Source organism: Scyliorhinus torazame, chromosome 3 (assembly GCF_047496885.1).
Source record: "Scyliorhinus torazame isolate Kashiwa2021f chromosome 3, sScyTor2.1, whole genome shotgun sequence".
In the NCBI taxonomy this organism is placed as follows: domain Eukaryota; kingdom Metazoa; phylum Chordata; class Chondrichthyes; order Carcharhiniformes; family Scyliorhinidae; genus Scyliorhinus; species Scyliorhinus torazame.
In genome coordinates, this window is record NC_092709.1 from 312,319,982 (window position 1) to 312,347,796 (window position 27,815).

At 45.6% G+C, this 27,815-nt stretch overlaps 1 protein-coding gene across 3 annotated transcripts; it reads left to right on the plus strand.

Moving 5' to 3' along the window:
• The first annotated feature begins 142 nt into the window (after positions 1–142).
• On the plus strand, positions 143–23,122 carry spon2b (spondin 2b, extracellular matrix protein). Of its 3 annotated transcripts, none has more exons than XM_072497551.1 (6): positions 143–391; positions 825–1,040; positions 5,558–5,781; positions 18,826–19,017; positions 19,849–20,026; positions 22,627–23,122. In XM_072497551.1, the coding sequence occupies exons 2-6, from the start codon at positions 830–832 to the stop codon at positions 22,803–22,805; spliced, it is 984 nt and encodes a 327-aa protein (XP_072353652.1). In that variant the 5' UTR covers positions 143–391; positions 825–829; the 3' UTR covers positions 22,806–23,122. The 3 variants fall into 3 exon arrangements, with proteins under 3 accessions (XP_072353652.1, XP_072353650.1, XP_072353649.1); XM_072497549.1 differs by having other exon boundaries at positions 145–391; positions 828–1,040; XM_072497548.1 differs by lacking the exon at positions 143–391 and adding an exon at positions 598–732 and having other exon boundaries at positions 828–1,040.
• Positions 23,123–27,815: the final 4,693 nt, after the last annotated feature.

Below are 27,815 nucleotides of genomic sequence, written 5' to 3' on the forward strand. Positions count from 1 at the left end.
GGTTCTGTGGATCTCGTTAGGTTTCAGAGTTCCTGCAGCCTGTTTTGTAACTCTAGATTTGCAGAACAGCAACTCGCAACGGAAATGTGGCAGTTTTAGGGCGGTAATGAACTCCTCTGGACGAGATGATCTATTGGTGTTGGGTGATTTACGTTTTTACAATTTCTTGTTTAGACCTATCAGTGTCAAGGATGCTTTGGACAACGCACAAAGCGGGAGAAATATTACACCTCTAAACATCTCGAAATGGATATTATGGCCTGCCCACCCTTTCAATGCTAGGTCGAAAGGTTACCATAATCACTCGACTAACGAGAACTCCGCAGAAGCATAAATAGCCAGTGAGTCGGAGCTGACTTGTGCAGAGGTCCCAGTCCCAACTCAGCATTCAGTGAGTATGCTGCACTGTTGCATTGGAACAGAAAGTTATCTGAGACTGTGTGCATTTTCAGCTGATTACCCTCATTTGCAGTTTTAAAAAAAATCTCTCTTCAATCTCTTTGGGGAGGGGAGCCAAGTTCCTGGGAACACCTTTCTACAAACAACTTTCTTCTCCGACGCTCCCTTGTGTTAATCTCCCGTATTTATTTTTATAAAAGTGTTGAATTAACACCAGCCTCCGCTCTTTGGGCAGGGCGAGTTAATGTAGAATTTAGCAATGCAACGTAACATGGAAATATCTATACGCTCCAGTATAAAAGACGTCGACTGCAGTGATTTTAATGGTGAAATGTAATCAAGATTTTATAATTATATGCAATATAACTATGTGCAATGATGTACACATTAAAAAGTACTAATCCCCTGTTCCCCCTCCCTCGAAGCAGCTATGGCGACCTGTACAGTGTGCAGCGTTTTGGGGACGCTCTTTGTAACGGTGCTCGGCTGTGTGCGGTGCCTGCCGGTGGACGGTGAGCCCCTATGTGCGGCAGGGGGACGAGCCAAGTACAGCCTCATCTTTACGGGCAAGTGGAGCCGCACCGCCTTCCCCAAGCAGTACCCGCTCTACCGGCCCCCGGCGCAGTGGTCCCCTCTGATGGGTAAGTGTGTGATTCCGGCAGCCCCACTACCTGCTCAATCTGACGCTCTCTTGAGTCAGTTTTAGTTGCATCAAACTTGAATTAAGTTTCTTATCATCCTGCCCCCCCACCCCTCCCCCCCCAAAAAAAATATTGTAGATTGTGTCCCCTGGACTTCTGATGGGCTCGACTGCCTTTAAAACCAAATTATTATTGTCTTTAATTAGCCATTTTAAATAAATAACTTTTTCTCCCCCCCCCCCCCATCTCAATTTCGCCCCATAAACCATCTCCCCCTCCCCTGGTCCAAGTGGGATCTGCTCCTCTTCGAATGGACTTTGGAAAGATTTACTTTGAGGATCGCACTGCCTCCTAGCGGCCGGGAAAGGGTTTCTCAGTTTATCCCAGGCGGCACTCTGGCTTCAGTTACTTTGTTATGTTGAGAACTTCTAATCGACCCAAGGATGGACTTATCTCCAGAGAAAACGTTAACCTCTATTTGGAGCCGCCCATGTCATTCTGTAAATCATTGCAATTGTAATCGTCCCTGTGAAATCCTAGAACGGCTTCAGCGTTCGGCCCGACCTGTTTGTGATGGCCCTCTCAGCCAGTGTCACTCCCCGAGTGCCCCCCCCCCCCCCCCCTCTTCCGTAGCCCTGCCAGTCGTTTTATTTCAGATAATGCTCCAGTTGTCTTTTTTGAATTCGCTGATTGACTATAACCACACACTCTCAGCTCCTGCATTCCAGATCTCTTTTTCCCACCCCCCCAATAACCTTCAATCTGTGTCCCCGATTCTGGATGTTTCCCCATAGGGATCACAGCCCAGATTGCTCGTGGTTTTTGGATACCGCTATCAAATCTTCTCTCCACCTTCTCTTCAAAACCGCTCCAATTAATCCAATTAACTGATGTTCCTCGATTGCAGAACCATCCTTCTGAATCTGTAATGTTGTAAGTTGTAGTATAACATGAGCCGCATTTATTATGTTGGATGGCGTTTTTGAAAAAAAGAAGGGACCAAAATTTGGTACAACCATTAATCAGTTATCCTTGAGGCACAGAAGGTTTATGCTTCCATAAACCTCTAGTTAAATCTGAGAAAGCTAAGCACTGGGGGAGGGGGATTTGAGACTCCAGTACTGAGGGAATGCTGCACTGTCAGAGGTGCTGTCCTTCGTGTAACACATTAAAACCAATAACTATTCTGTTCTTCACTATTAAACAGCTTTTAAAAGTGGAGCAATGTCCATTTTAATAAGGAAGGACAAGATTAGTTGGTGAATCTACATGCCAATGCCTTCAAATAAAAATGAGGAAGAGGAAATGTTTGTTTTCTGAAAAGGTTAACTCTAAAACTAGCTTGAGGGACTCCAGCCCAACAGAAAGTCCCAGACACTGTTTTGAAGAGCATGGGAGTTAGCCCTGGTGCCCTAGCTGTAGTGTAATGGGTTAGTAGAATTGATATGTTGATGAATGGTGTAGATGATGTATCCATGATATCAGATAGACATGTGCTAGTCTCTCGAGAGGATGGAATACACTGTATTCAGGAGTAACACACCTACTCTAACTAATATTAATTGATTGGTTTAAAGCAAGTGCCAGAATAAACCTGCCATCTGTCTAGTGACGATGGGTCATGTCAATCTGTGACCCAGAGTTCCAGATTATAATGGCAGTACAAAGCATTGGCCATTATTTATATCCCTCAAACATCACAGAATAACAGATTGTCTGTTGATTATCACATTACTATTTGTAAGAAACTTGCTGTGCACAAACTGGCTGCCACGTTCCCTACAGCAATTCATTGGCCATAAAGCACTCTTGGGCACCTAAGATCATGAAAGGCATATATAACTGCATGAAATGTTCCCTTTTTACTCAGTCTCTATATAATGGGAACATACCTGATTGGCAGTGTCTTGGGTGTATTTTCATCCTTTCCATGCTACATTAGTACTTTGCTTTGGCCTTTGACCTTCTTTGTCCCCTTGAGTGTTGCTGTTATTTAATGTATCCCCTTGAATTGGCTTGTCTAACCGTGTTCCTTCCTGCTTTCATCTTGGTGTGTGCATATCCATTGGGATAAACCAATCTCTCATACAAATGCTTTTTTCAGGGACTTCTCTCTTTCAGAAGTTCCTGGCCTTTTTTTATATCCAAAAATATTGTTGGGTATAAATAGAATTTGCTTTTTTCTTTTAAAAAAAGTGCTATTTGTGGAGCAGGGTATCCTTTATTTTCGAGATGGTGACCATAACATTATCATATCCACACTAATGACCTTTAGAGAAGGACATCTGTTGTCTTTACCCTACATCTGACTCCAGAGCCACATCAATGTGGTTGACTTTTAACTGCCCTCAGAAATGGCCCAGCATTCAGTTCAAGGGTATATAGGGATGGGCAACAAATGCTGGCCTAGCCAGCGCCACCCATGACCCATAGAAGAATTAAAAACAACTTGAGGCTTCATGAAAAGATTTAATCCACCTTGCTTGGTTTTTGTATCTTTGCCTTCAAAGTCGGAGAAAATGCTCATCGTGGGGGTGGGGTGGGGCAATTAGGAGAAAACCCTCCATGCTCATCGTTGGCGGGGGCGGGGGGGGGGGTAGAGGTGGAGTCAGGTATTGAACGTAATGATCAACCATGATCGTAATGTGTCCGTGTGGAGTTTGCACATTCTCCCCATGTTTGCGTGGGTTTCGCCCCCACAACACACAAGATGTGCAAGGGAGGTGAATTGAACGTGCTAAATTGCCCCTTAATTGGAAAAAATGAATTGGGCACTCTAAATTTATTTTAAAAACATGATTGTAATAAATGATGGAGCAGGCTCGATGATAATGAATGATGGAGCAGGCTCGATGATAATGAATGATAGAGCAGACTCGATGATAATGAATGATAGAGCAGACTCGATGATAATGAATGATGGAGCAGGCTCGATGATAATGAATGATGGAGCAGACTCGATGATAATGAATGATGGAGCAGGCTCGATGATAATGAATGATAGAGCAGACGCGATGATAATGAATGATAGAGCAGACTCGAAGGGCTGAATAGCCTCATCCTGCTTCTGTTTGTCTATGTATGTTTCTAGTTGTGCATCCTGAAATTAGCTGTTGAGTTGTTCTCCGTAGCAGCACTGGAAGTCCCTGGCTCACTGTTGTAGTTGATTTAATTTGGGTGGCTTGGTATAGTACCCTTTTTGGGTGAGATTTTAAACTGGGATTTCATCTGTCCTCGGGTGAAGCAGTTTAATTGCTGATGTTTGTGGGACCTTGCTGTGTTGTTCGACATGACAGTAACTGCTTCATAAGTAACTCATTGGCTGAAATGTGAACAGAGAACATACAGTGCCATTCGGCCCATCGAGTCTGCACCGACCCACTTAAGCCCTCACATCCACCCTATCCCGGTAACCCAAAAATCCCTCCTAACCTTTTTGGACACTAAGGGCAATTTATCATGGCCAATCCACCTAACTTGCACGTCTTTGGACAGTGGGAGGAAACCGGAGCACCCGGAGGAAACCCACACAGACACGGGGAGAAGGTGCAGACTCCGCACAGACAGTGACCCAGCGGGGAATCAAACCTGGGACCCTGGCACTGTGAAGCCACAGTGCTATCCACTGTGCTTTGTGATGTGCCGATGTCATGAAGAAAAGAGTTCTATAAGCACGCGTCTCCTTGAATACTGGCAAAGAGCGCTGATGATTTTTGTAAAGCTGTTCTTTAGTGAAGGAACCAAAAGCTTGGATCATCCCCCACCTCCTTCACGCACCCTCTCCCTATCTTAAAAGGGAGCCTACTTCCCTTAGTCAGGCAACATTGACTGCCTGGTATCGTGCAGAGATATGGGGCTATCGAATAGGCTCCCTGTCTTGAATTGTTTAAGAACCCATCTGGCTCAATAATATCAGGGTGGCATGGTGACACAGTGGTTAGCACTGCTGCCTCACAGTGCCAGGGACCCGGGTTCAATTCCAGCCTGGAGTGTCTGTATGGAGTTTGCACTTTCTTCCCCGTGTCTGCATGGGTGTTCTGGTTTCGTCCCGCTGTCCAAAACTGTGCAGGTTAGGTGGATTGGCCATGTTAAATTGCCCCTTAGTGTCTAATGATATGTAGGTTAGGTGAGATTATGGGGTTAATGGGGTGGGGCGGGTGTGTGCCGGGGCGGGGGTGCTCTTTCAGAGGGTTGATGGAGACTCGATGGGCCGAATTGCCTCCTTCAGTACTGTAGGAATTCTATGGTCTAAGGAAATCTGTCCTTATCTGGTCTACATGTGACTCCAGACTCACAGGAATGTGGCTGACTCTTGCCCTCTGAAAAGGCCCGAGCAAGACATTCAATTCAAGGGGCAATTGGGGACAGGCAATAAACACTGGACTGGCCCGTGACTCCCAGGTCCCTTGAAAAAAACAACTGAAATTATGCTGTTTCTTCTGGGGTACAATATCATGGAATACTTTTTTCACACGATTAAATTACTGAAACATTTTATTTCCCTCTTCCTAAAACAGTGGTCACCCACAGCAGCGACTACCACATGTGGCGGGTGGGTGAATATGCCAGCAATGGAGTGCGGGAATTTGCAGAGAAAGGTGAGGCGTGGTCTTTGATGCGAGAGGTGGAAGCATCAGGCGAGAAAATCCAGAGTGTCTACGGAGTTTTCTCAGCACCGGCTATCCCAAACGGCATAGCACAGACTTCGACTGAATTTGACGTGCATGCCAGGCATTCCCTTGTGAGTAACATAAAAAATACTGCAGATGTTGGAAATTTGAAATAACAATAGAAAATGTTGCAGAGACTCAGCAGATCTGGCAGCATCTGTGGAGAGAGAAACAGTAAATGTTTTGAGTCTGTATGAGGTACCAGCCTCCACCAGTGCCGCCAACTCGAGCATAGTGCCACCACCAAACACATCTTCCCCTCACTCCTCCTGGTGTTCTGCAGGGACCATTCCCCCTTGGATACCCTGGTCCACTCCTCCATCACCCCCAACACCTCACCCTCTTCCCATGGCACCTGCCCATGTCGCACATTCTGTGATTACACTTGCCCCTTGACCTTCTCACCATCTCGGGCCCTAAACACACTTCTCCAGTGAGGCAGCGCTTCACGTGCACCTCCTTCAATCTGGTCCATTGCATTCGCTGCTCCCAATGTGGTTGAGTCTACATTGGAGAGACTAAATGCAGACTGGGTAACCGCTTTGCAGAACACCTTTGGTATGTCCGGAAGCAGGACCCAGACACCATCCTGCTCTCTCATGCCCGTCCTTACTTGCTGCAATATTCCAGTGAAGCCCTATGCAAACTGGAGGAACAACACCTCATTTTCTGACTAAGCATGTTACAGACTTCCGGACTTAACATTTTGATTTCAATAACTTCAGATTGTGAACTCTCGCCTCCATCTTCACTTTTAAATATTTCTATCCATTTTATTTTCATCCATCAATCTGTTTTCCCCTCATTATTGTCTTCCCTCCCCCCACTTCACCCTACCAGGGCCATCTGTTCCATGTTCAGGTTATCCTTTGACACACTGCTTCTCTTTGTTCTGCCAGTAACACATTCTGATCAGCACCCTTCTTAGCCATCCATGATCACGCCATTTACATTCCCTTTGTCTTTTTGTCCCACAACATCTCTGTCAATCTCTTATAATAATAATAATCTTTATTGTCACAAGTAGGCTTACATTAACACTGCAATGAAGTTACTGTGAAAATCCCCTAGTCGCCACGTTCCGGTGCCTGTTCAGGGAGAATTCAGAATGTCCAATTCACCTAACAGCACATCTTTCGGGACTTGTGGGAGGAAACCGGAGCGCCCGGAGGAAACCCACGCAGACACGGAGAGAACGTGCAGACTCCTCACAGACATTGATCCAAGCCGGGAATCGAACCTGGGACCCCGGAGCTGTGAAGCAGCAGTGCTAACCACTGTACTACTGTGCTGCCCATCTCTTCCCTAGTCTCCACCTACCACTGGCCCTATATCCAATCCTTACTGCTCCACCTCCCCTCCACCCCACTACAATATAAATGTCATCCCATTTCCATAAAAGCAAATTACTGTGGATGCTGGAATCTGAAACCAAAGAGAAAATGCTGGAAAATCTCAGCAGGTCTGGCAGCATCTGTAGCTTTGACAAAGGGTCATCTGGACTCAAAACATTAGCTCTTTTCTCTCCCTACAGATGCTGCCAGACCTGCTGAGATTTTCCAGCATTTTCTCTTTGGTCCTCCTATTTCCAGTCCTTTCCAGCTCTGACGAAGAGTCACCCAGACTTGAAACGTTAATTCTGTTTCTCTCTCCATAGATGCTGATGTCTTTCCATCATTTTCTGTTTTGATTCTCTTGTGTGTATCCACTTACTTGTGTTGCCGAGCCTATAACCTGTACTGGGAAAGATTTCATCTTCTCTGAATTATCTGAACGAATATGTTAAAACATTGAATAGAATTACCTTAAACTGGGGGGGGGGGGGGCTTGTTTAATTAAAAAATTGTTACCCTTGGGACACATGATTTATCCTATAATGATAACACAGAAGGGGACCATTTGGCCCATTGTGTCCATGCTAGCTCTCCCAAGTGTAATCCAGCTAATGCTCTGGGGACACATGTTCAAGTACCATCATGGCAACTCGTGGAATTTAAATCCAATGCCTAAATCTGGACTATAAAAGCTAGTCTCAGTCCTTTGAGGAAAATAAGTCTGCCATATTTACTTGGTCTGACCTACATCTAACTCCAGACAGACCCACAGTAATGTGGTTGATGTCGTGTTGGGTGCTCTGCTACATAGACGAACCAACACGGTTGCGGATGGTACAACTCAGTTTTATTACTAACAATAACATCATCTGTAAACTGGTTACTGTGGTTCGTTCATTACCCTCTAACCTGTGGACCTAGCCCTAACACTATCTTGGAGAAGCACTCAGCACATGGTGAATGTCTGAGTGGCTTGCTGTGAGCTCTGTGCCCTGAGCTGTCTCCTGCTGGAATGAGCGGGAAGTGTCGTGTTCCCCGTTTTATAGTGTGTATGCTCTTGCCTGTGATTGGCTGTGATGTTGTGTGTGTATTGATTGGTCTGTTGATCTGTCCATCAGTGTGTATGTATGTTTGCACCATGATGTTTATCTGAATATCATGACAGTTGATTCTTAGCTACCCTCTGAATTGGCCCAGCAAGCCAGTCAGTTCAAGGGCAGCAGGGGCTAGGTAACAATTACTGGCCTCGCCTGTTATAGCCACATCTCACAGAATGAAAAGGAATCAAATGTTACATTATAAGTGACCAGTTTGTAATCCATTTTAGACCATCGGCAGTAATTAAAGTTATCCCTTATGTGTGTATTCATCAGGATTCATCATAAGACATCACACGACGTGAAATTGCTTTGGCCCACTTATTGTCATAGAAATGAGGAGACAATAGGAGTGTGGTGTCCTTGCAGATCAAATAGAAGTAACAGATTCATCAGTATCTGTTAGTAGGGCAATGCAGGCCAGGAGGTTCAGTGGATTGTTGTCCCTAGTATGCTGAGTCGAGCCAGGCAGTGATAGGGGCTCTACACTTGTACTGGTGCCTGCTGGAAATGGGAATGAATGGTAATTGGGTGACGGTGCGATGCTGCGTTATTACAATCTAAGGTGCAGTGGAGAGTTGTTGATTATTTGTGGCTTTACAGGCTCAGGGATAATCTTGGCAGTTCACAACTTGACGCAAGCCAGTCCTTCATGGTAGATGTGGCAATCAACTACGAGGACCAAGCAGACTCACTAATGGAACCTGGAGTCCACATCATCCCTGGGGATTGCAATTTCATAGAATTTACAGTGCAGAAGGAGGCCATTCGGCTTATCGAGTCTGCACTGACCCTTGGAAAGAGCACCCTACCTAAACTCACACCTCCACCCTATCTCGGTAACCCCACCTAACCTTTCTGGACACTAAGGGCAATTTAGCCTGACCAATCCACCTAACCCGCATATCTTTAGACTGTGGGACAAAACCAGAGCACCCGCAGGAAACGCACGCAGACACGGGGAGAATATGCAGACTCCGCACAGACAGTGACGCAAGCGGGAATTGAACCCGGGCCCCTGGCGCTGTGAAGCAACTGTGTTAACCACTGTGCTAATGTGCCGCCCATGGGTTCATATGCTTGGGAGGGCTCCCAACCCTGTGGGGTTGGGGGGGGGGGGTCCTGATCTGTGTGTGTGTGGGAGGGGGGGGTCCCGATCTCCGTGGGGGTGGGGGAGGAGAAGGGCCTTAATGGAATGTTTTCCATTTGCTCCTGACAATCCTGCATGCTAATTCTCTAATGGACAAGTCGTAGGAAGTTGGCCAATACTCTATCAACAAGTTTCTGCTTTTAACATGCACTGTCTGAGTCTAATCTATCTCCCCATTTGGGTATCCCCAGGTCTTGACTCCTAGGTCTTTTGACTAATGGGAGGAGAGAGCCAGGCAAACAGAAATTCAACATGTAGAATTTTCAGTTCCTTGGTTTGATACCTCTTGAGCATCCTGCTAAGCTTCTTTGCATGCAAGATACCTGATTGATCAAAAAATAAGGCTCACCCTCTGGGGGAAGAAGCCTGCTCTTAAGGTGCACTTGGAAAATTAAACAGGGAGCCAGTACAAATGGAATCTTGTGCCGAATTGTAACATTTAATCGAGGATGGCAGGTTAGCTAAAAGGGTCAAGAAGGGCAGCGCAGTGGTTAGCACTGCTGCCTCATGCGCTTAGGACCTGGGTTCGATCTTGGCCCAGGGTCACTGTCGATGTGGAGTTTGCACATTCTCCCCGTGTCTGCGTGGGTCTCAGCCCCCACAATTCAAAGATGTACAGGGTAGGTGGATTGGCCATGCTAAATTGCCCCTTATTGGAAAAAAGGGTCACGTGTTTTGTTGAGTGATCTTGAAAAGAGAACACCCATCATAGTAGATATCCAACCTGCAATAGGTGAGAATGGTTTATCAGCCACTGTTGGGAGCTCTCCTCTGTCTGCCTTTCTTCTCTCGATTGCTCATTCATGTATCTTATTTTGGGGGTCAGTGGACATCGCACATCATTCATGCACCTTATTTTAGGGATCAGTGGATATCACACACCAATCATTCATTTTAATTATGTTTGTCCATTCAATAGATACCTAAGGTACACAGGAGATCATCTCTTCGCTTATCTCTTGTATAGAGATTTTGGACAGAAATCTATGGGCCCCCATTATAGGTTTTCAGGTAGGTGGGGAAGGAGCCCATAACATTTCCTGGGTGCTTCCTGCTGTTTGCCCCTGACCTGTCTGAAATTTTACAGGAGGGAGATGGGTAAGTCCTAAGGTGCCCCCCACCGCCCACCCCAACCATTAGCCCTTCCAAATGGCCAGTCAATGACCTCTTCAGGGCTGCTTCCTTTCCCAACTTTATTTTGAGCCTTTGTGGAAGAGGATTAAGGACATGGATGAAAGGGAGAGGGGGAGGGAACCCTGCTTGGGCCTCAATTGGGAAGGTGTGACACCTCTTCCATGGGTCCCCTTTTCCGAGCACGTGTCCACACTCGAGGTCTGGTGTACTCTTTCCCTTTCCACTATGATCCACCTGCCACTTGTGCTACCCCTCCAGTCCCTACCATGAACCACCCTACACGTGCTAGCATTCTGGCTCCTGGATCTTTGCCTCAGGGGACTGCATGTCTGACCAGTGACCAACACTCCCAGTGGTGTTGCTGAGATGATTGAGCTGCCGGCGAATCTGACTGGCTGGCCGCACTGAGGTGGGCCTTCCTTCACAGTGATGCCAGAAGTCCAGCCTTCAGCCAAATAATGCTTGCTAAATAATTGTGGGGCAGCCAGCATTGATGAGAACAAATTCCCTGGTGAGTTTTTCAGATAGCAAAGTGGGATACCCACCAACAAAAAATGTTGTCACTTGTTAATTCTCCCACACAGATGGTTAAATAGGAGGGAGAATCACTAAAGCTCCTTTCCCAACCTCTTTCAAACCAGCAAGGCCTACAAGAGGTTTATTCTTCATGGCTTTGGCCACATAATGGGTCCTTGTGGTAAGCCCTCATTTAACATGACTAACCTTGTTCAGTGTTAGTTCTTGCAGAAGGCTGAGAAATCTCAACTGGCTTACAATTCTATGATGCTGCTGTTTCTTACAATTCCCCACCTTATTGACTTCTCACAATCGGCTCTTGATGAATTCAGCTATTGGCAAGTGTCCCTAACTTCTTAAATTAGATGCTGTAGGTAACATACCAAAATTATTAGAATTATCAACACAAACACTTGACCTGTCACTAAAATAGCATTCTCAATCAGGTAGTTTGGCTAATGTTGTAGACGGACTCAATTCTTCTAGATTTTGGATGGATTTCCTGGAAATCCTGTACGATATCTTGGGTGTTGTGCCTCCCATAATTAATTTGATTAGATCCTCTCTAATGTATTTTCCTCAAAATTCTTAGCCTTTGATCAATGTGCCTCAAATTCTGTACTTTGCCAACGATTATGTTCTCCTCCCCGGTGGCTGGCAAGCTCTGGTCAATGTCCTCGTCAGTTTTGTGTCCACGTGATTGATGCTCGGAGGCACGGAGGCTGACAAACGAAAGGAGTTTCATGAACGAGGTATGTTCAGTGCAGACTGCTGCTTTACTCTGCACAGTTACCCACACTAGCAATTGGTGTCATTGCCTATATAATTATATAATGCTCAGTGCTGCTTCTCAGAAATCAATATAAATGCATCCCATCTTTTTGTGCAATACTCCTTCAAGACCAAAATGGATTGGGGGGGTACCATGTTACTGTGCGTGTTATACAGTTGTGACAGACATACAGCTAAAGACAGGAGGGGCAAGAGATTGTGGATTGAACAAGACCAATAGCCCAGTGGGCCCTTGCAGCACAAGGGCCCACTGGGCTATTTAAAGGGCTTCGAAAAGGGAGTTTCCAGCAATTCTGAGCCATCAGGATTGTCGTGACCCAAATGAAAGTGGGTTCATTGACATGGGCCTTGGTGGTAACCATATCCATGGACCTTGGATGAAATACAGCTGCTAGTGAATGGGACTCCGTCTGAAACAAATTTGAGTGGGTAGTCTGAGATCTTGCATGCAGAGGTCAAGTTGGAAAGACTGTCTGATTGCACATGGAGGGCCGCATCCTGCCAGAACAGGGGTGCAACGCAGCCGGTAGCTCCTGGGAGAGTCCTCCCCCGGGATTCCCGAAAGCTGTTACGCCTTGCAAACCAGATCGGTCTCATGGACTAATATACCCCTTTGTTTGAAATAGTCATCAGCATCTTTTTCAGCATTCCTTTCCACAACATCCTAAACTATTTTTTCACCGTTTCTGAGTAGAATATCTCTCAGGTTTTTAATTCATTTATGGGATGTGGACATCAATGCGCACAACAGTATTTACTGTTCATCCCTAATTGCCCTTGAGGAGGTCGTGGGAGTTCTTTCTTGAACTGGTGTGGTGTTGGAGAGGAAACTGGTGTGGTGTTGGAGAGGAACATCCAGGAGTTTGACCCAGCAATAGTGAAGGAACGGTGATATATTTCCAAGTCAGGTTGTTGAGTGGCTTGGAAGGGAACTTGGAGGTGGCGGTGTCCCCATGCGTCTTCTGCCCTTTATCTGGTAGGGGCTGTTGAAGGAGCCTTGAAAATTTCCTGTAGTACATAGATGGTGTACACTGTTGCCACTGTGCGTCAGTTACAGGGAGTGAATATTTGTGGATGGGGTGCCAATCAAGCAGGTTCCTTTGTACTGGATGGTGTCAAGCTCCTTGTGTTGTTGGAGCTTTACTCATCCAGGCAAGTGGAGAGTATTCCAATACATACTCCTGATTTGTGCCTTGTAGATGGTGGACAGGCTTTAGAGAGTCAGGAGTTGAGATATTTGCTGCAGGATTCCTAGCCTCTGATCTGCTCTTGTAGCCATCAGATTTATATGGCTTCAGTTTCTGTTCTGGTCAGTGGCAATAGCCAAGATGATAGTGGGGGATTCAGTGGTGGCAATGCCATTGAGTGTCAAGGGGTGATGGTTAGGTTCTCTCTTATTGGAGATGGTCATTGCCTAGCACCTGTGACACAAATGTTACTTGCCATTTGTCCATCTAAGCCTAGATATTATCCGGGTCTTGTTGCATTTAGACATGGACTGCTTCAGTGCCTGAGGAGTCACAAAATTGTCCTGAACATTGTGAAATCATCAGTGAACATCCCACTGCTGACCTTCTGATGGTAGGAAGGTCATTGATGAAGCAGCTGAAGATGGTTGGGCCTAGGCCACTACCCTGAGGTACTCTTGCAGTGATGTCCTGCAGCAGAGATGATTAACCTCCAGCAACCAAGTTCCTTTGCGCCAGGTATGACTCCAACCAGTGGAGAGATTTCCTCTTGATCCCTATTGACTCCAGTTTAGCTCGGGCTCTTTGATGCCACACTCGGTCAAGTGCTGCCTTGATGTCAAGGGCAGTCAATCTTACCTCACCTCTGGAGTTCAACTCCTTTTGTCCATGTTTGAACCAAGGCTGAGGTCAGGAACTGAGCGACCCTGGTGAATTCCAAACTGAGCGCCAGTTAGCAGGTTACATACATAGATACATAGAAGATGGGAGCAGGAGGAGGCCTTTTGGCCCTTTGAGCCTGCTCCGCCATTTATCACGATCATGGCTGATCATCCAACTCAATAGCCTAATCCTGATTTCTCCGCACAGCCTTTCATCTCATTCGCCCCAAGTGCGACATCTAGCCACCTCTTGAATATATTCAATGTTTTAGCGTCAACTACCTCCTGTGGTAATGAGTTCCACAGGCTCACCACTCTTTGGGTGAAGAAATGTCGCCTCATCTCTGTCTGAAATGGTTTACTCTGAATCCTCAGACTGTGACCCCTAAGTTGACACCTAATTTCTAGGTGTGCCTGATGCTGCTCCTGCACTTTGAAGCAGGGTCGATCTCCTGGTTTGATGGCAATGGAGTGGGGTATATGCTGGGCCATGTGGTTACAGATTATGGTTGTATGGAATTCTTGCACTGATGTTGATGGACGACAGTGTCTCATGGATGCCCAGTCTTGAGTAGTTAGTTCAAAATCTACCCATTTAGTACGATAGTAGGGTTGATCCCCTGGCTTGGATGGTAATGGTAGATTGGGGTATAATAATCTTTTATTGTCACATGTCTGCCACATTCCGGCGCCTGTCCGGGTACACACAGGAAGAATTCAGGTCAGTTCCCTCTCCTTCCCCCTCCACTATATACCAAGGTACTGCAACCTCTGATGGGTTGTCTTGTTGGACCATAGATGGCGAGGATGAGGAATGATTCCGTGAGTATGACTAATGACTGCTTGTCTAGTCTGTGGGACAGCTCTCCCAATTGTGGCACAAGCCCCCAGATGTTAGTAAGGAGGACTCTGCAGGGTCGACAGGGTTGAGTTTACCATTGTAATTTCCAGTGCCCAGGTCAATGCCAGGTAGTCTGGCCAGTTTCATTCCTTATTGACTTAGGCTTGCCTGGCCATTTCAGAGACGGTCACATTGCTGTGGGCCTGGAGTCACATGTAGGCCAGATTAGGTAAGGGTGGCAGATTTCCTTCCCTAAAGGACATTAATGAAATTAGATGATTTTTTTCAGCAACATTTAACCACAGTTTCATGTTCTCAAATGTTTAATTCCAGATTTCCTGCCATCTGTAATAATCTTTATTATTGTCACAGGTAGGCTTACATTAACACTGCAGTGAAGTTACTGCGGAAATCCCCTAGTCGCCACATTCCGGCACCTGTTCGGGTACACAGAGGGAGAAATCAGAATGCCCAATTCACTTAACAAACACGTGTTTCGGGACTTGTGGGAGGAAACCGGAGCACCCGGAGGAAATCCACGCAGCCACCGGGAGAACGTGCAGACTCCGCACAGACAGTGACCCAAGCGGGAATTGAACCTGGGTCCCTGGCGCTGTGAAGCAACAGTGCTAACCACTGTGCTGCTGTGCCACCCATACTGTGGTGGGATTTCAGCCTGGGTCCCCAGAGCATTCTCCTGGGTTTCCTGATTATGAGGCCAGATCCCCAACAAACTACTCAGTTCAAGGGAAATTGGGAGTGGGCAATACATGCTGACCCAGCTAGTGAGTCCACGTCTCCTGAGTTTTGAGGTTAACTGTACAATAGAGCTCTTTATCCAATGTTAATGCATCAAAAGAAAATATTGAGGTTAGTACAATTCTTGAAGCTATGTCACTCGTTGCTGATCTTGTGCGCATTATTGGTTTTGAAATTGCCAACAGAATCTTAGAAGTCCTTGGAAATATTCAAGGATTAATGCAAAAGCAGTTGAACACTTTGCCTTTACATTTCCAGGAAAGATCCTCCTGAGCATCTATCTGTATACTGACACCCCAATCGGCATCGATTGTCCGCCCACTTCAAGGCATCGTCCACTTCAAGGCATTCCATCTTATCAGAATGGAAAACTGGCAGCCTTTTTCTCCTGAATATCGGTCAGGCATATGGGGAGAGGTTAAGCTGCGGGTATAATGAACATTAGCACAGGTTTTCACCCTTTTGAAGTCCAGTATAAATGCTGCACATTTCCCTTGATATTTCGCGTGGATAAATTGTGACCGTTTATTACGGGTGGTTTGCTAAACGTCTATTGCAAAAATACCACAATATTTGGGCAGCATGGCCGGGTCTGAGAATCGTCGTTTTTCGGGCGCCCATGGGATCCCCGCCACGCCAGTTGGGGGCCTTTAACAACGGCCCCCCACCAATTCTCTGGGCCGCGATGGACGAGTTTGGACGAGTCCTGCCGGCATGGATTACTCACCTCCCACATGGCGGAACCTGGAAGGTGAGTGTGCGGGGGCCGTCCTGGAGGAGGGGATGGGGGGGGCACGGTGGCCTGGTCTGCGATCAGAGCCTACCGATCGGCCGGCGGGCTGGTTCCGTGGGGGCCTATTTTTGCCGCGGTGGGCCCCTGTAGGGCTCCGCCATATTGCCCCGGGGGCCGGCGCAGAGAAGGGAACCCTTGCGCATGCGCGGAAATACGCCGGCTGTTCCGCGCATGCGCGGACCGTTCCGCGCCGGCTGAAGCTGCGCAGCCCACTCCGGCGGCAACTTAGCCCCCTAGAAAGGTGAGAATTCCTCCCTTTCGGGGGCCATTGATGCCGGAGTCGTTGGCGCCACTTTTCACACCGGCATGGGGACATAGCCCCATTATTAGAGAATCCCGCCCCATATTTCTCCCCCATTTCCTCCGTCCTGCTGTTGCTCTCCCCACCCTCACATCATCCCCATTTAAGATGGCATTTGTTGTCTTTTGCCTGCTTCTTAGTTGACTCCCAGATTTGTTACTGCTGAACGGCTCTCTTCCGCCCTGCTCCTTTTTCCCCCCCTTCATCACATGAGCTAATTTTAATCAATGTGATAAGGCATTGTGCATTATTCCCAGTTTGTCGAAAGCACCCTGTCATGAAATTCTGTACTGGAATTGTGAATTTGTAAATTGACCCAATGGGGCAGGAGGGATAGATTAATATGTTAAATAGAAAACATTTTGCATTATTTCCAGTTACAAACGTGAATTGAATCATGTTTGCAAGATGAAAGGTTAGCAGGGCAATTCTTTTGCTTGAGAGGGCTATTGTCACCATGGTAACACAAACCTTGCAGGCGTGGGAAGAAACATAGGAGCAAGAGACAGACACTTCACCCTGTGTGTAGAGCTTAAGACAGTAATGAGATGAAATGGCATCACTACCTCACCTTTCTCACTCACCACTGCAAACTGTTTAATGTAATGTATTATTTAAAAAAAACCTGCTTTGAATATAAGAACGAGGGGCAGGCAATGTAACTCCTCGAACATGCTCTGCTATTCAGAACGATCATGGCTGATCTCCTCTTCATTGCCTCATCTTCACCTTCCTGCCTGCTCCACATAACCCTTCATCCTGCTACTAATTTTAAAAACCTATCGATCTCCTCAAATTTGGTGTCCACTGCACTCCTGGGATAAAGAATTCTGCAGATTCATGGCCCTTTGAGTGAAGTAATTCCTCCTCCTTTGTGTTTTAAATCTGCCACCTCTCAGCCTTTAACTATGGCCTCTCGTTCTAGAATGTCCAACAAGGGGAAATATCCACTCTACGTCTACCCTGTCAATCCCCAATAACATCCTTTATACCTCAATTTGATCGTAGAATCATAGAATTTACGGTGCAGAAGGAGGCCATTCGTCCCATCGAGTCTACATGGGCCCCTGAAAGAGCACCCTACCTAAGTGCATAGCTCCACTCTATCCCCCTAACCCAGCAACTCCACCTAACGTTTAGACACTACGAGGCAAATTAGCATGACCAATCCACCTAACCTGCACATCTTTGGACTGCGGGAGGAAACCGAAGCACCTGGAGGAAAGCCACGCGAACACTGGGAGAATGTCCAGACAGTGGCCCAAGCGAGGAATTGAACCCAGGTCCATGGCGCTGTGAAGCAACAGTGCTAACTACTGTGCCGCCAAAGCTAATGCAAGGCCGGGATGTCCTGTCATTCTTCTAAACTCCAGTGAGCATAGGCCTAAATTGCCCAATCTCTCTTCATAAGACAACCTTCATCCCTAGAATCAATCTAGTGTACATTTTCTGTAGGGCCTCTAATGCATTTGTCTTTCCTCAAGTAAGGGGATCAAACTGTGCGCAGCACTCCAGATGTGGTCTCACCAATGCCCTATGTAGTTGCATCAGCACTTCCCTACTTTTATACACTATTCCATCAGCAATGAATGCCAAAGTTCCATTTGCCTTCCTTATTACCTGCTCTACCTTCTAACGTTCTGCGATTCGTGCACAAGGACACCCAGAAAATTCTGCACCGAAGCAGTTTGAAGTTTCTCTCCATTTAGGTCATTTGCCTTTTTCCTCCTCTGACCAAAATGGTTAACCTCCCCCTTACCCACGTTAAATTCCAACTGCCAAATTTTGGCCCACTCACTTAACCTCTCCGTATCCATTTCTAAATTTCTCATTGCAACTTGCTTTCCCACCTATTTTAGTGTCATCTGCAAATTTGGCTGAGCAATCTGACCCTCCATCCCATTCGGCGGTCAAACAAAATAAAGGTAGAAAAGGGAATTGCAAGTAGGAGTCACGAACTGGAAATACTGATACTGTCATAAGAGATGATGGGTTGTATTGTACAGTTTTGTATTTCTCACAAAAGTTGTAAAGCTGTATGGAGACCATTTCTGTGAGCCATTCAGCAACGCAGACATAATAAAGCCGTTCAGAGAATAAAATTTCATAAATGTAACTAAGTGGGGCAGTGATGCAGGGCGCAGTTGGTGATAATTTTGAAGTAAGCTTTCTGGAACTCTTGAGGGCAGCTTCCTTGCGGTGAGCCTCTATGACTTCAGCACATTCACTCCATGGAAACATGTGGACCCAGCATCTTCCCAATGCTAATAGCAAACACTGCCTTTGCAGAACAAAAGAGAATAACCAAAGAACTGAATGCAAAAAATGTTAAATTAAAACAGAAAATGTTGGGATATATTACATCTTGTTATTTTTATTTCCCCTTCTTATCCTGCCCACTGCATGGGAACTAGCTGAGGAAAAAAAATCAATCCGCATTGTGCAAGTTGAAATGTTTGTAGTGCACTGCCAACCAGCTGATGCTCACTGTTCTGCTTGCGTTGTCACAATACATAAGGATTAACCAAATTCTTTGTGCTTATTCCTAGATGTCCTTCATAGTTCGTATTGTACCAAGTCCAGATTGGTTCGTAGGTGGTGACAGCATCAATCTATGTGAAGGAGATAACTGGAAAGAGCAAATGTCTGTAGACCTGTATCCTTACGATGCCGGGACAGACAGCGGTTTCACCTTTTCTTCTCCAAATTTTGCTACTATTCCCCAGGACTCTATTACCGAGGTAACCATATCATGAAAATTAAGGTGTAACTCCTTAAATAGGAATTTGGTGTACGTTTGTCAGTATCTCCAATGGTCTAAAATATCCAATCTATCTTTCTAAATGGACCAATGGCTTAGTTGATAAATGGAGGAGGTACAGACCAAGGAGATTGCATGCTTGCTTCCTGGAGTGTGGCGGTGGGACGGTGTGTTGATGACAGGATTGATCTGTGCTGTGATGCATCTATGATTTAATATGAAAAAAGAGGTAGCCATCTGATATTTACTGCCAAGGGTCAAATAAGGAAGGACACTTTTTTGAAGGTAAAGTCGCCATAGTTCCAGATGACCATAGACTGCTTGTCCCTTTTGGAGGTACAGAAGGACATTAGGTATGCCATCACAGTTCAGAGAGCCAATTGGAGATGAAGGGTAGCATATGTCTGTGACTCTGTACCCTATCATCAGTCAATGCAAGTAGGAGATGAAGGGCTATGCGTACCAGTGGCACTCTACTTCCCGTAAGATACAAGGGGAGATATTTTGGCCATAATATAAGCTGAGTTTCTTTCTTTACAAATATTCATCTGTGAATCACAAAGTGTTGGTTTAAATTGAGATGTTAAAATTGAGATGTTAAAAGAGGCTATGATTATGTGAATATAGAAGATAAATTTACCTAAGCTACAAGAAATCTGGTAATGTTAAGGTACCTGTTAACTGGCAAAGAAATACAATTCGACGTGTAAAGTATAAAGAAATAGAAGGTGTTTTAGGTAATTAATATAATGGGTCAAGAAAATTGACACTCATCTGACACTTGATATGTTGGATGTACTTCATCATTCAGGTAACGTCAAGCTCACCAAACCACCCTGCAAACTCGTTCTTTTATCCCAGAGTGAAACAACTCCCTCCGATAGCCAGAGTACTTCTGACAAGGCTGAAGGACAACCGGTTAATTGGGATTTTGCCAGCTCAGTCCAACCTTATTCCCATGAGCAATGAGATTGATGACACTGTGTCAGGTGAGTTGTATAACACTCCCATTAAAAACTACTTCACTTGCAATACAGTCTTATTTTTGTCTACATTGTTCAATGCTGGTCAATTTGAACTCCAGGGGCGGGATTCTCTGACCCCCCCCCCGCTGGGTCGGAGAAACGCCGGGGGGGGCGGTGTGAATCCCGCCCCCACCGGCTGCCGAATTCTCTGGCGCCGGGGGCGGGAATTGCGCTGGTCAGCGGCTGCTGACAGCACCCCCCCACCCCCTTCACATACCTTTTGTGGCGGAGGGAAATTGTCAACAGTTCAGTTATGATTCGCTCTCTAAACTAAATGGTATTTTAAAATCAAAATTTATCAAAGCACAGTTATGAATCAAGAGGCTAGTTCGTCCCTTCTCCACTTCCAACCATTTTTATTCTTCCTCGGGCATGTGGTAAAACAGGCCACTAAACTTCTACAGCTTCTGGAATTTAATAAGGGTCCAAATAAAATTTTCTCTCAGCTAAACTTAAAACCAATTTGACAACGTAAGACTCCTAAATGACAAAATGGTGAAGAAAAATATAGAATTATTTGAGTGAAAACTCAAGGTGAAGGAGACTGTTTAGGTGAATGCTCCATTGTCAGAGGTGTTGTCCTTTGGATGAAAAGCTTTGGGCAGGATTCTTCGGTTGGGAGACTCCGGGTGCGATTCAACTAATTGGGACAAAGTCCCATAGCGAGCGCGCTTGGCCACGTGTTTCCCGGCTCTCACGGTGGCAAGAAACGCGAGACCCGCATTGTACTCGGCGGGGAATGCGCGGCCGAGGCTGCATAAAGCCCTGTTTGTCCACTCACCGGAACTCCTCTGTGGCGAGAGATCGGGACACTATTTTTAAATGGCGTCCCAATCTCAAGAGGCTCCTGAAGCAATTGGTCCCCGTCTGTGGGGACCAGAGCTGAACAGCGCTCGCTTGAGGTCTCCAAGGCATAGGGGATGAATCCCAAAGCCTTGGGTAGCTCGGGAATCTGCACATTACAGTGAGACTAGCTGTCTCGCTCTAATATGCAGATTTGCCAAAAAGTGATTCCGCCCACAATGGGTGGGATTCACACCGCAACATTGCAAACTGGATCGATCCTAACGCAAGTCTCTTGACTTTTATCAGCTAAGATGCGCCACAGTGAGTTGCTTTCCGGTGGCAAGGTGGCCGTTGGATCATGTTTTATGATCCCCTTGTGGTTGTAAAGCAGGATGCAACTCAGTGTTCCACGCCAAGCAAACTTTATGCGTGGCATGGAATAAGAGGGATTCCCAGGGAATCCTGCTATCATGTGGCTATCTTAAGCGGGCGGTCCAATTAGCAAAGTCCCGCAGCTGTTCTCTCCCCCCCCCCCCAATATGGCCCCTCCGTAAAAGAAGGAATCCCCCCCCCCCCCACCAGACCCTTTAATAGGGAAGCCCCCCCGAAGTTGGAGAGCAGTGGGAAGCATTATAGCTGTAATACCTACCTTGCAGCTCCATGTGTCCATTCCTGGAAGGAGAGCAGCTGTGTCTGCATATGGTTTCCACTGATCCATTAACTGCAAGCCATTCATAGCTTTCATAATGGTCTGTGATTGACAGCTCATTAAAAAACATGTGGAGCTGTGATTCATTCATATCCTTTTCAGTCGTGTGGCCTAAGTGGTGAAACCCCAATGTTTGTAAACATTGTAAGAAGTCTTAGAACACCAGGTTAAAGTCCAGCAGGCTTGTTTTGAATCACTAGCTTACGCAGCACAGCTCCTTTCTCAGGTGAAGATTAAAAACAAACCTGTTGGATCTAACATGGTGTTGTAAGACTTCTTACTGTGCCCACCCCAGTCCAAAGCTGGCATCTCCCCATCATAGGGCTACCTGTGGAGGGAGGGGGGCCTGGAGGGAAAGAGTCTGCTAGAGGAAGTGTGGGATGCAGTGCCTTGTTGGGGTGGGGGAGATGGCCCTTGGATGGTCTCTACTAGCGTGGCCTGATGTGATGGACCTCATGGTGGGGTCCACCACATCGTGTTCACGATTGCTGTGACCCCACAGGTGACCTGCGCCCACGTGATTCCCGGCCACGGGGATCAGAGAATCATGGGAGGCAGCAGCATAGGGTGACAGGTCCATTAATAGATGTAAATGGGTCATGTACCTCCCCCCACCCCACCCCTGGCAGCGCACATTGTGGATCTCTTTCACACCGCCAACAGGGGTCGGGGCATTGTGTTTGGGCACTGATCCCCAATTCTTCCCACAATGCCTGATTCTTCCTCTTGTTGGGGAACACATCAGAGAATCCCATCCTTTATTTCCTGAACCGGTAGATAAAAGATCCTGATGTTATGCCATTATCCAAAGGACAGTGGGTTTCCCTGGTGGCTTGGTCAACACTCCTTCCTCAAGCAACAACACCACATTTACTTCATAACATTCAATGAAATTCATCATAATTGAGTAATATATATGAAAATTGTTGTAAGTAATTTATTACCACTATTTTTAAAAAAATAAAACTGGTTGCATTTTACATTAAAATTTATAAGGGATATACTTTCCCTCTGCTGCAATAGAGTTTTGAGATTAAATAATTGCAACTAATTGATATGTTCATTGCAGAGACCCCCTTGGACTGTGAGGTTTCCACCTGGTCATCCTGGGGTCTGTGCATGGGGAAATGCACAGAGATGGGGGTGAAGCGCCGCACTCGCTATGTCCGACTGAAACCAGCCAACAGCGGTTATCCATGCCCAGAGCTACAGGAGCAGGAGCCATGTGTGCTGCACAACTGTGTCTAACAGTGACACTTGGTGACAAAAGACCACCTTGACACCCTTTGTTGGATTTAATTGGCTGGATCTCACCAAAGATGGATTCCCATGCAACAATTTAACTAATTGTCATTGATTCAGGGTTTCAAATGACAACTGGACTGACTGTCATTCCATGTAAATGCTTTTTCTATCCCTTTGATGTTGACTAAACGAAGACTTAAGTTTTCCTCCATCTCATTTACCATCAATATCTTTGCTTACAGTAATTGCTGTACACCATGATTCAAAACCATACTCAGCGGTAAACTAATCTCTTGAGTAAACTCTTCAATTGGACTGCAGCCTGGAAATCACTCCGAGCATCTTTGAATTATTTATATACCATGTACATTTCAATTTCACACCAGCTTTTGAGTTTTTCTGCCTTTTGGTGTTGGTGTGAATGGCAACATGTGAGTGCCTTCCAGGTTCCCGTTCTTGATCCATGATGGTATTTGTGTGGGAAGATTAACAATGGTTAGAGTGAACATTTTATAATCTGAATTTATTACCTGGCATGTTACGTGCAGGAGCTAATTAATAGCTTCAAAGAAAATAATGATGGAAACTGATTTGAAAATGGCCCAAGTAATTTGTATTTTGTGTGTGTTCTCATTTAAAAGCCGTCTTGTTCCATAAATTTATCAAGCGAGTGTGTTTGGTCTTAACAGATCATAATCACGGTTCGTAGACAGAGAGCATGCTATCTGGCGACCTTTGTGAACCAATGAACATCAACTTTTATTGCAGTCATTCTGAGAGATGACATCACGCACACAACTATTCCCTGAGAAAGAGGGTGCATTTTTAATATTGGTTTCAAGCATTATGTACCAAATTGCAATATCATTTTACCCAGTTCTGTCTTTCTATTCCAATCGAAATTTTAAAATTTCAGTATTAGTATTGTGCTTGTGTTAAGGGAATGGTTTCAATTTGAGTTTTCTCTCTGTCTCTGCTGAACAGGGAGATCTGCTTCAATGGGATGTTTGTCACAATTTGTTTTCTTTTCCTTGGCTAGAGGCTTTCTAGTGAAGCTATTGCCTCTTTAAGATGATTTATTTGACTCCAGTGACCAGACAAAATTGTGGAACAGGTCTGTAGATGAGTCGGGTGGGATGGGATAGAGAGACATGGTATTGAGTTTGATACACGAGTCTGTCTTGCAGTTACATTCCACCCGTTATGTTGCAGGACTGGTGAGGACGGCAACTTTCCTCAATTATGCATTAGTCCCATTTATGAATATTTTGCATTTTTTATATTTTCAGACTTCTGAAATCAAATTCAACTTCTCAAACTGCCAAGCAGGGATCTGATCGCATGGTCTGACTAGAGTAGATTTTGAATCTAGTCGCATGATCATCGTACGACCGTACCCCTAATGATGTATGGTCCTCAAAGACTAGAAAGTGCTCGAAAAGAAAGACTGGCATATCCATAAATCTTCCACCTTAACAAAATAAAAATAAACCAGGATTAATTAAAAATCGTCCCAAAATGAAGTTTAATGAAATTTATTTCAGTCATTGAGAAGAGAAGATCATGCCATTTTACCACTATGTTCAGACGGTATTGGTCTTTCACTGTAAGTCAATAAAAATTAAATGATTCACTAATGTCCCTTTGGAAAGAATTTGCCATCTTTACAACAAAGAACAAAGAAATGTACAGCACAGGAACAGTCCCTTTGGCCCTCCAAGCCTCTGCCGACCATGCTGCCCGACTAAACTACAATCTTCTACACTTCCTGGGTCCATATCCCTCTATTCCCATCCTATTCATGTATTTGTCAAGATGCCCCTTAAATGTCACTATCGTCCCTGCTTCCACCACCTCCTCCGGTAGCGAGTTCCAGGCACCCACTACCCTCTGCGTAAAAAACTTGCCTCGTACATCTACTCTAAACCTTGCCCCTCTCACCTTAAACCTATGCCCCCTAGTAATTGACTCCTCTACCCCAGGGAAAAGCCTCTGACTATCCACTCTGTCTATGCCCCTCATAATTTTGTAGACCTCTATCAGGTCGCCCCTCAACCTCCTTCGTCCCAGTGAGAACAAACCGAGTTTATTCAATCGCTCCTCATAGCTAATGCCCTCCATACCAGGCAACATTCTGGTAAATCTCTTCTGCACCCTCTCTAAAGACTCCACATCCTTCTGGTAGTGTGGCGACCAGAATTGAACACTATACTCCAAGTGTGGCCTAACTAAGGTTCTAGACAGCTGCAACATGACTTGCCAATTCTTATACTCAATGCCCCGGCCAATGAAGGCAAGCATGCCGTATGCCTTCTTGACTACCTTCTCCACCTGTGTTGCCCCTTTCAGTGACCTGTGGACCTGTACTCCTAGATCTCTTTGACTTTCAATACTCTTGAGGGTTCTACCATTCACTGTATATTCCCTACCTGCATTAGACCTTCCATAATGCATTACCTCACATTTGTCCGGATTAAACTCCATCTGCCATCTCTCCGCCCAAGTCTCCAAACAATCTAAATCCTGCTGTATCCTCTGACAGTCCTCATCGCTATCCGCAATTCCACCAACCTTTGAGTCGTCTGCAAACTTACTAATCAGACCAGTTACATTTTCCTCCAAATCATTTATACATACTACAAAGAGCAAAGGTCCCAGCACTGATCCCTGTGGAACACCACTGGTCACAGCCCTCCAATTAGAAAAGCATCCTTCCATTGCTACTCTCTGCCTTCTATGACCTAGCCAGTTCTGTATCCACCTTGCCAGCTCACCCCTGATCCCGTGTGACTTCACCTTTTGTACTAGTCTACCATGAGGGACCTTGTCAAAGGCCTTACTGAAGTCCATATAGACAACATCCACTGCCCTACCTGCATCATGTGGAGATGCCGGCGTTGGACTGGGGTGAGCACAGTACGAAGTCTTACAACACCAGGTTAAAGTCCAACAGGTTTGTTTCGATGTCACCGACATTGAAACAAACCTGTTGGACTTTAACCTGGTGTTGTAAGACTTCGTACCTGCATCAATCATCTTTGTGACCTCCTCGAAAAACTCTATCAAGTTAGTGAGACACGACCTCCCCTTCACAAAACCATGCTGCCTCTCACTAATACGTCCATTTGCTTCCAAATGGGAGTAGACCCTGTCTCGAAGAATTCTCTCCAGTAATTTCCCTACTGCTCTAAAACTCTAGGGCAATTAGGGATGTGCAATAGTGCAGTAGCAATGCAAACACCCCATGAATAAAGAGTAATGCCCACTTTTGAGGGCTGTACTTTCATCCCTCTGTCAGTGTCAGAATGAAGGCGGGTGGCATTTAATAATGGTGGATGGGACCCAATACTGGGATTCCTATCTTGAGAGATTTTTAAATGTGTGGGTAATAAGCCCACAAACAACAATCTCTCCCTTCCCTCCAACAATTGTGGGGAGTGCATTTTAGAATCTGGCACTGCAAGCTCCTTGGTGGGTGATGTAGTTCATGGCAACTCCGAGTTGAGTCGTGAATCATTTGGAACCCTAGCCTGTGAGTCGGGATCCTTTCAACAGTTGTTTACAACTTCACGTCATAATGTAATGGTAAATGATAAGTTAAATATTTTTTTAATAGTGATTAATGATGTGTTTGTTTAGAAAAGGTAAGTGACCATAAATTAGCCAGCTTTGCAAAAAGTGCTCAGATGCATCAGAGTACTTCATCTAGTCGATAAAAGTGCTCTTCTGCATTCAGCAATATTTAGAGTAAGATTTAATGTATCAAGTTTCCAACATGATTTAATCTTTTGACAGTCCAACCATCCGTTCAGCTTTTGGAGCAGTGCAACAGATCAACATCTGTTCCACTATTTCAAAGTCTTTGATATATTTAGCTCTGGAGGCTTTGTTGATACAGCTGCATAATGGGATCTTATTGTGTGCTTGGCTAACCTCCGAATCCCACTAATTGATTCCATTCAGTAGAGATGGTTGATGCAGCTGTCAAGGGGACCATGAACTTCATTTTGATTGATGCTTTTATGAGGAGTTAATAGGATTAAGATTTTCAAGGTTTTTGAATGTCCATTTGTTTATCTTCATTTCACCAGCAAAGACTTCCCAATGTTTTTTAGTACTCATAAGTTCAGATCACAGTAGATGCTGGATGAGTCGGTATGGGTTGTATGGAAGGGTCAGGGAGGTGGGGCTGTGGAGAGGGGGAGGTAGGGGGGAGGAAGTGAGTTGAGGAATAAGGTGCCTAATACTGGTGTACAAAACAGGGCCAATGTTCTAGTGAAGCAGGAAAGCCTTCTAACCCCTCAACTTCTGTATCAGCCTCAGAATCTGCCTACCTCCATTGCTACCTGGGACCCTCTTCCAGAAGCAGCGTCCTTGACTTCGGCCCATCCCTGCCATGAAAATAGCATGAGTGATCACTGCCAGTCAGGGGGCAGAATCACAAGTTGGCAAATGGTCTGACTTGAGGATGAAACTCCATCCGTGGTCTACAGATAATGTGCCTTCCAGGGATGGTGAACTAAATAAATCACAAATGCTCGAGTCCAGGTGAATCCCAAATTTATGATGTAGCTGTTCTTTAGTTTCACAAGCTAGCCCATGTTCTTTGTCCACACAAAACATAATTACTACAAGGTGGGATTTTTCCCTGTTCCTCAGCGTGTTTTCCAGCAGCGGATGTGGCATGGCCGCTGGCAGAATATTCCTGTCTCTGCTATTTTGCGTAACTCGTTCGCCATGCGATTGGGAACCCGTCTGGAGATGTGGGCTTGAAAATCCCAACCTATATTTGCTTCATGTAGTAGATTTTCTTTTTTAAAATCTCTTCATAGAAATTCCTGTTCATCAAAATCGTAGGGCACGATTTAACAGCGAGCACATTTAGCCTTATGTTTCCCGGTGCTCTAACTCCGGTTAGATGTAGGGCCTCAGCGGAGAACGCGCAGTCGAGGCCACACTTAGTCCCGTTTTCTGCACTGAGGAGCCAAAACTCCTCAGTGCAGCGAGAGATCG

Bases quoted from the DNA above. Each gene is read 5' to 3' on its own strand.
- spon2b (XM_072497548.1), top strand. The intron at 1,041-5,557 runs GTAAGTGTGTGA...TTCCTAAAACAG, and splicing joins GCAGTGGTCCCCTCTGATGG to TGGTCACCCACAGCAGCGAC. The intron at 19,018-19,848 runs GTAACCATATCA...TTCATCATTCAG, and splicing joins CCCAGGACTCTATTACCGAG to GTAACGTCAAGCTCACCAAA.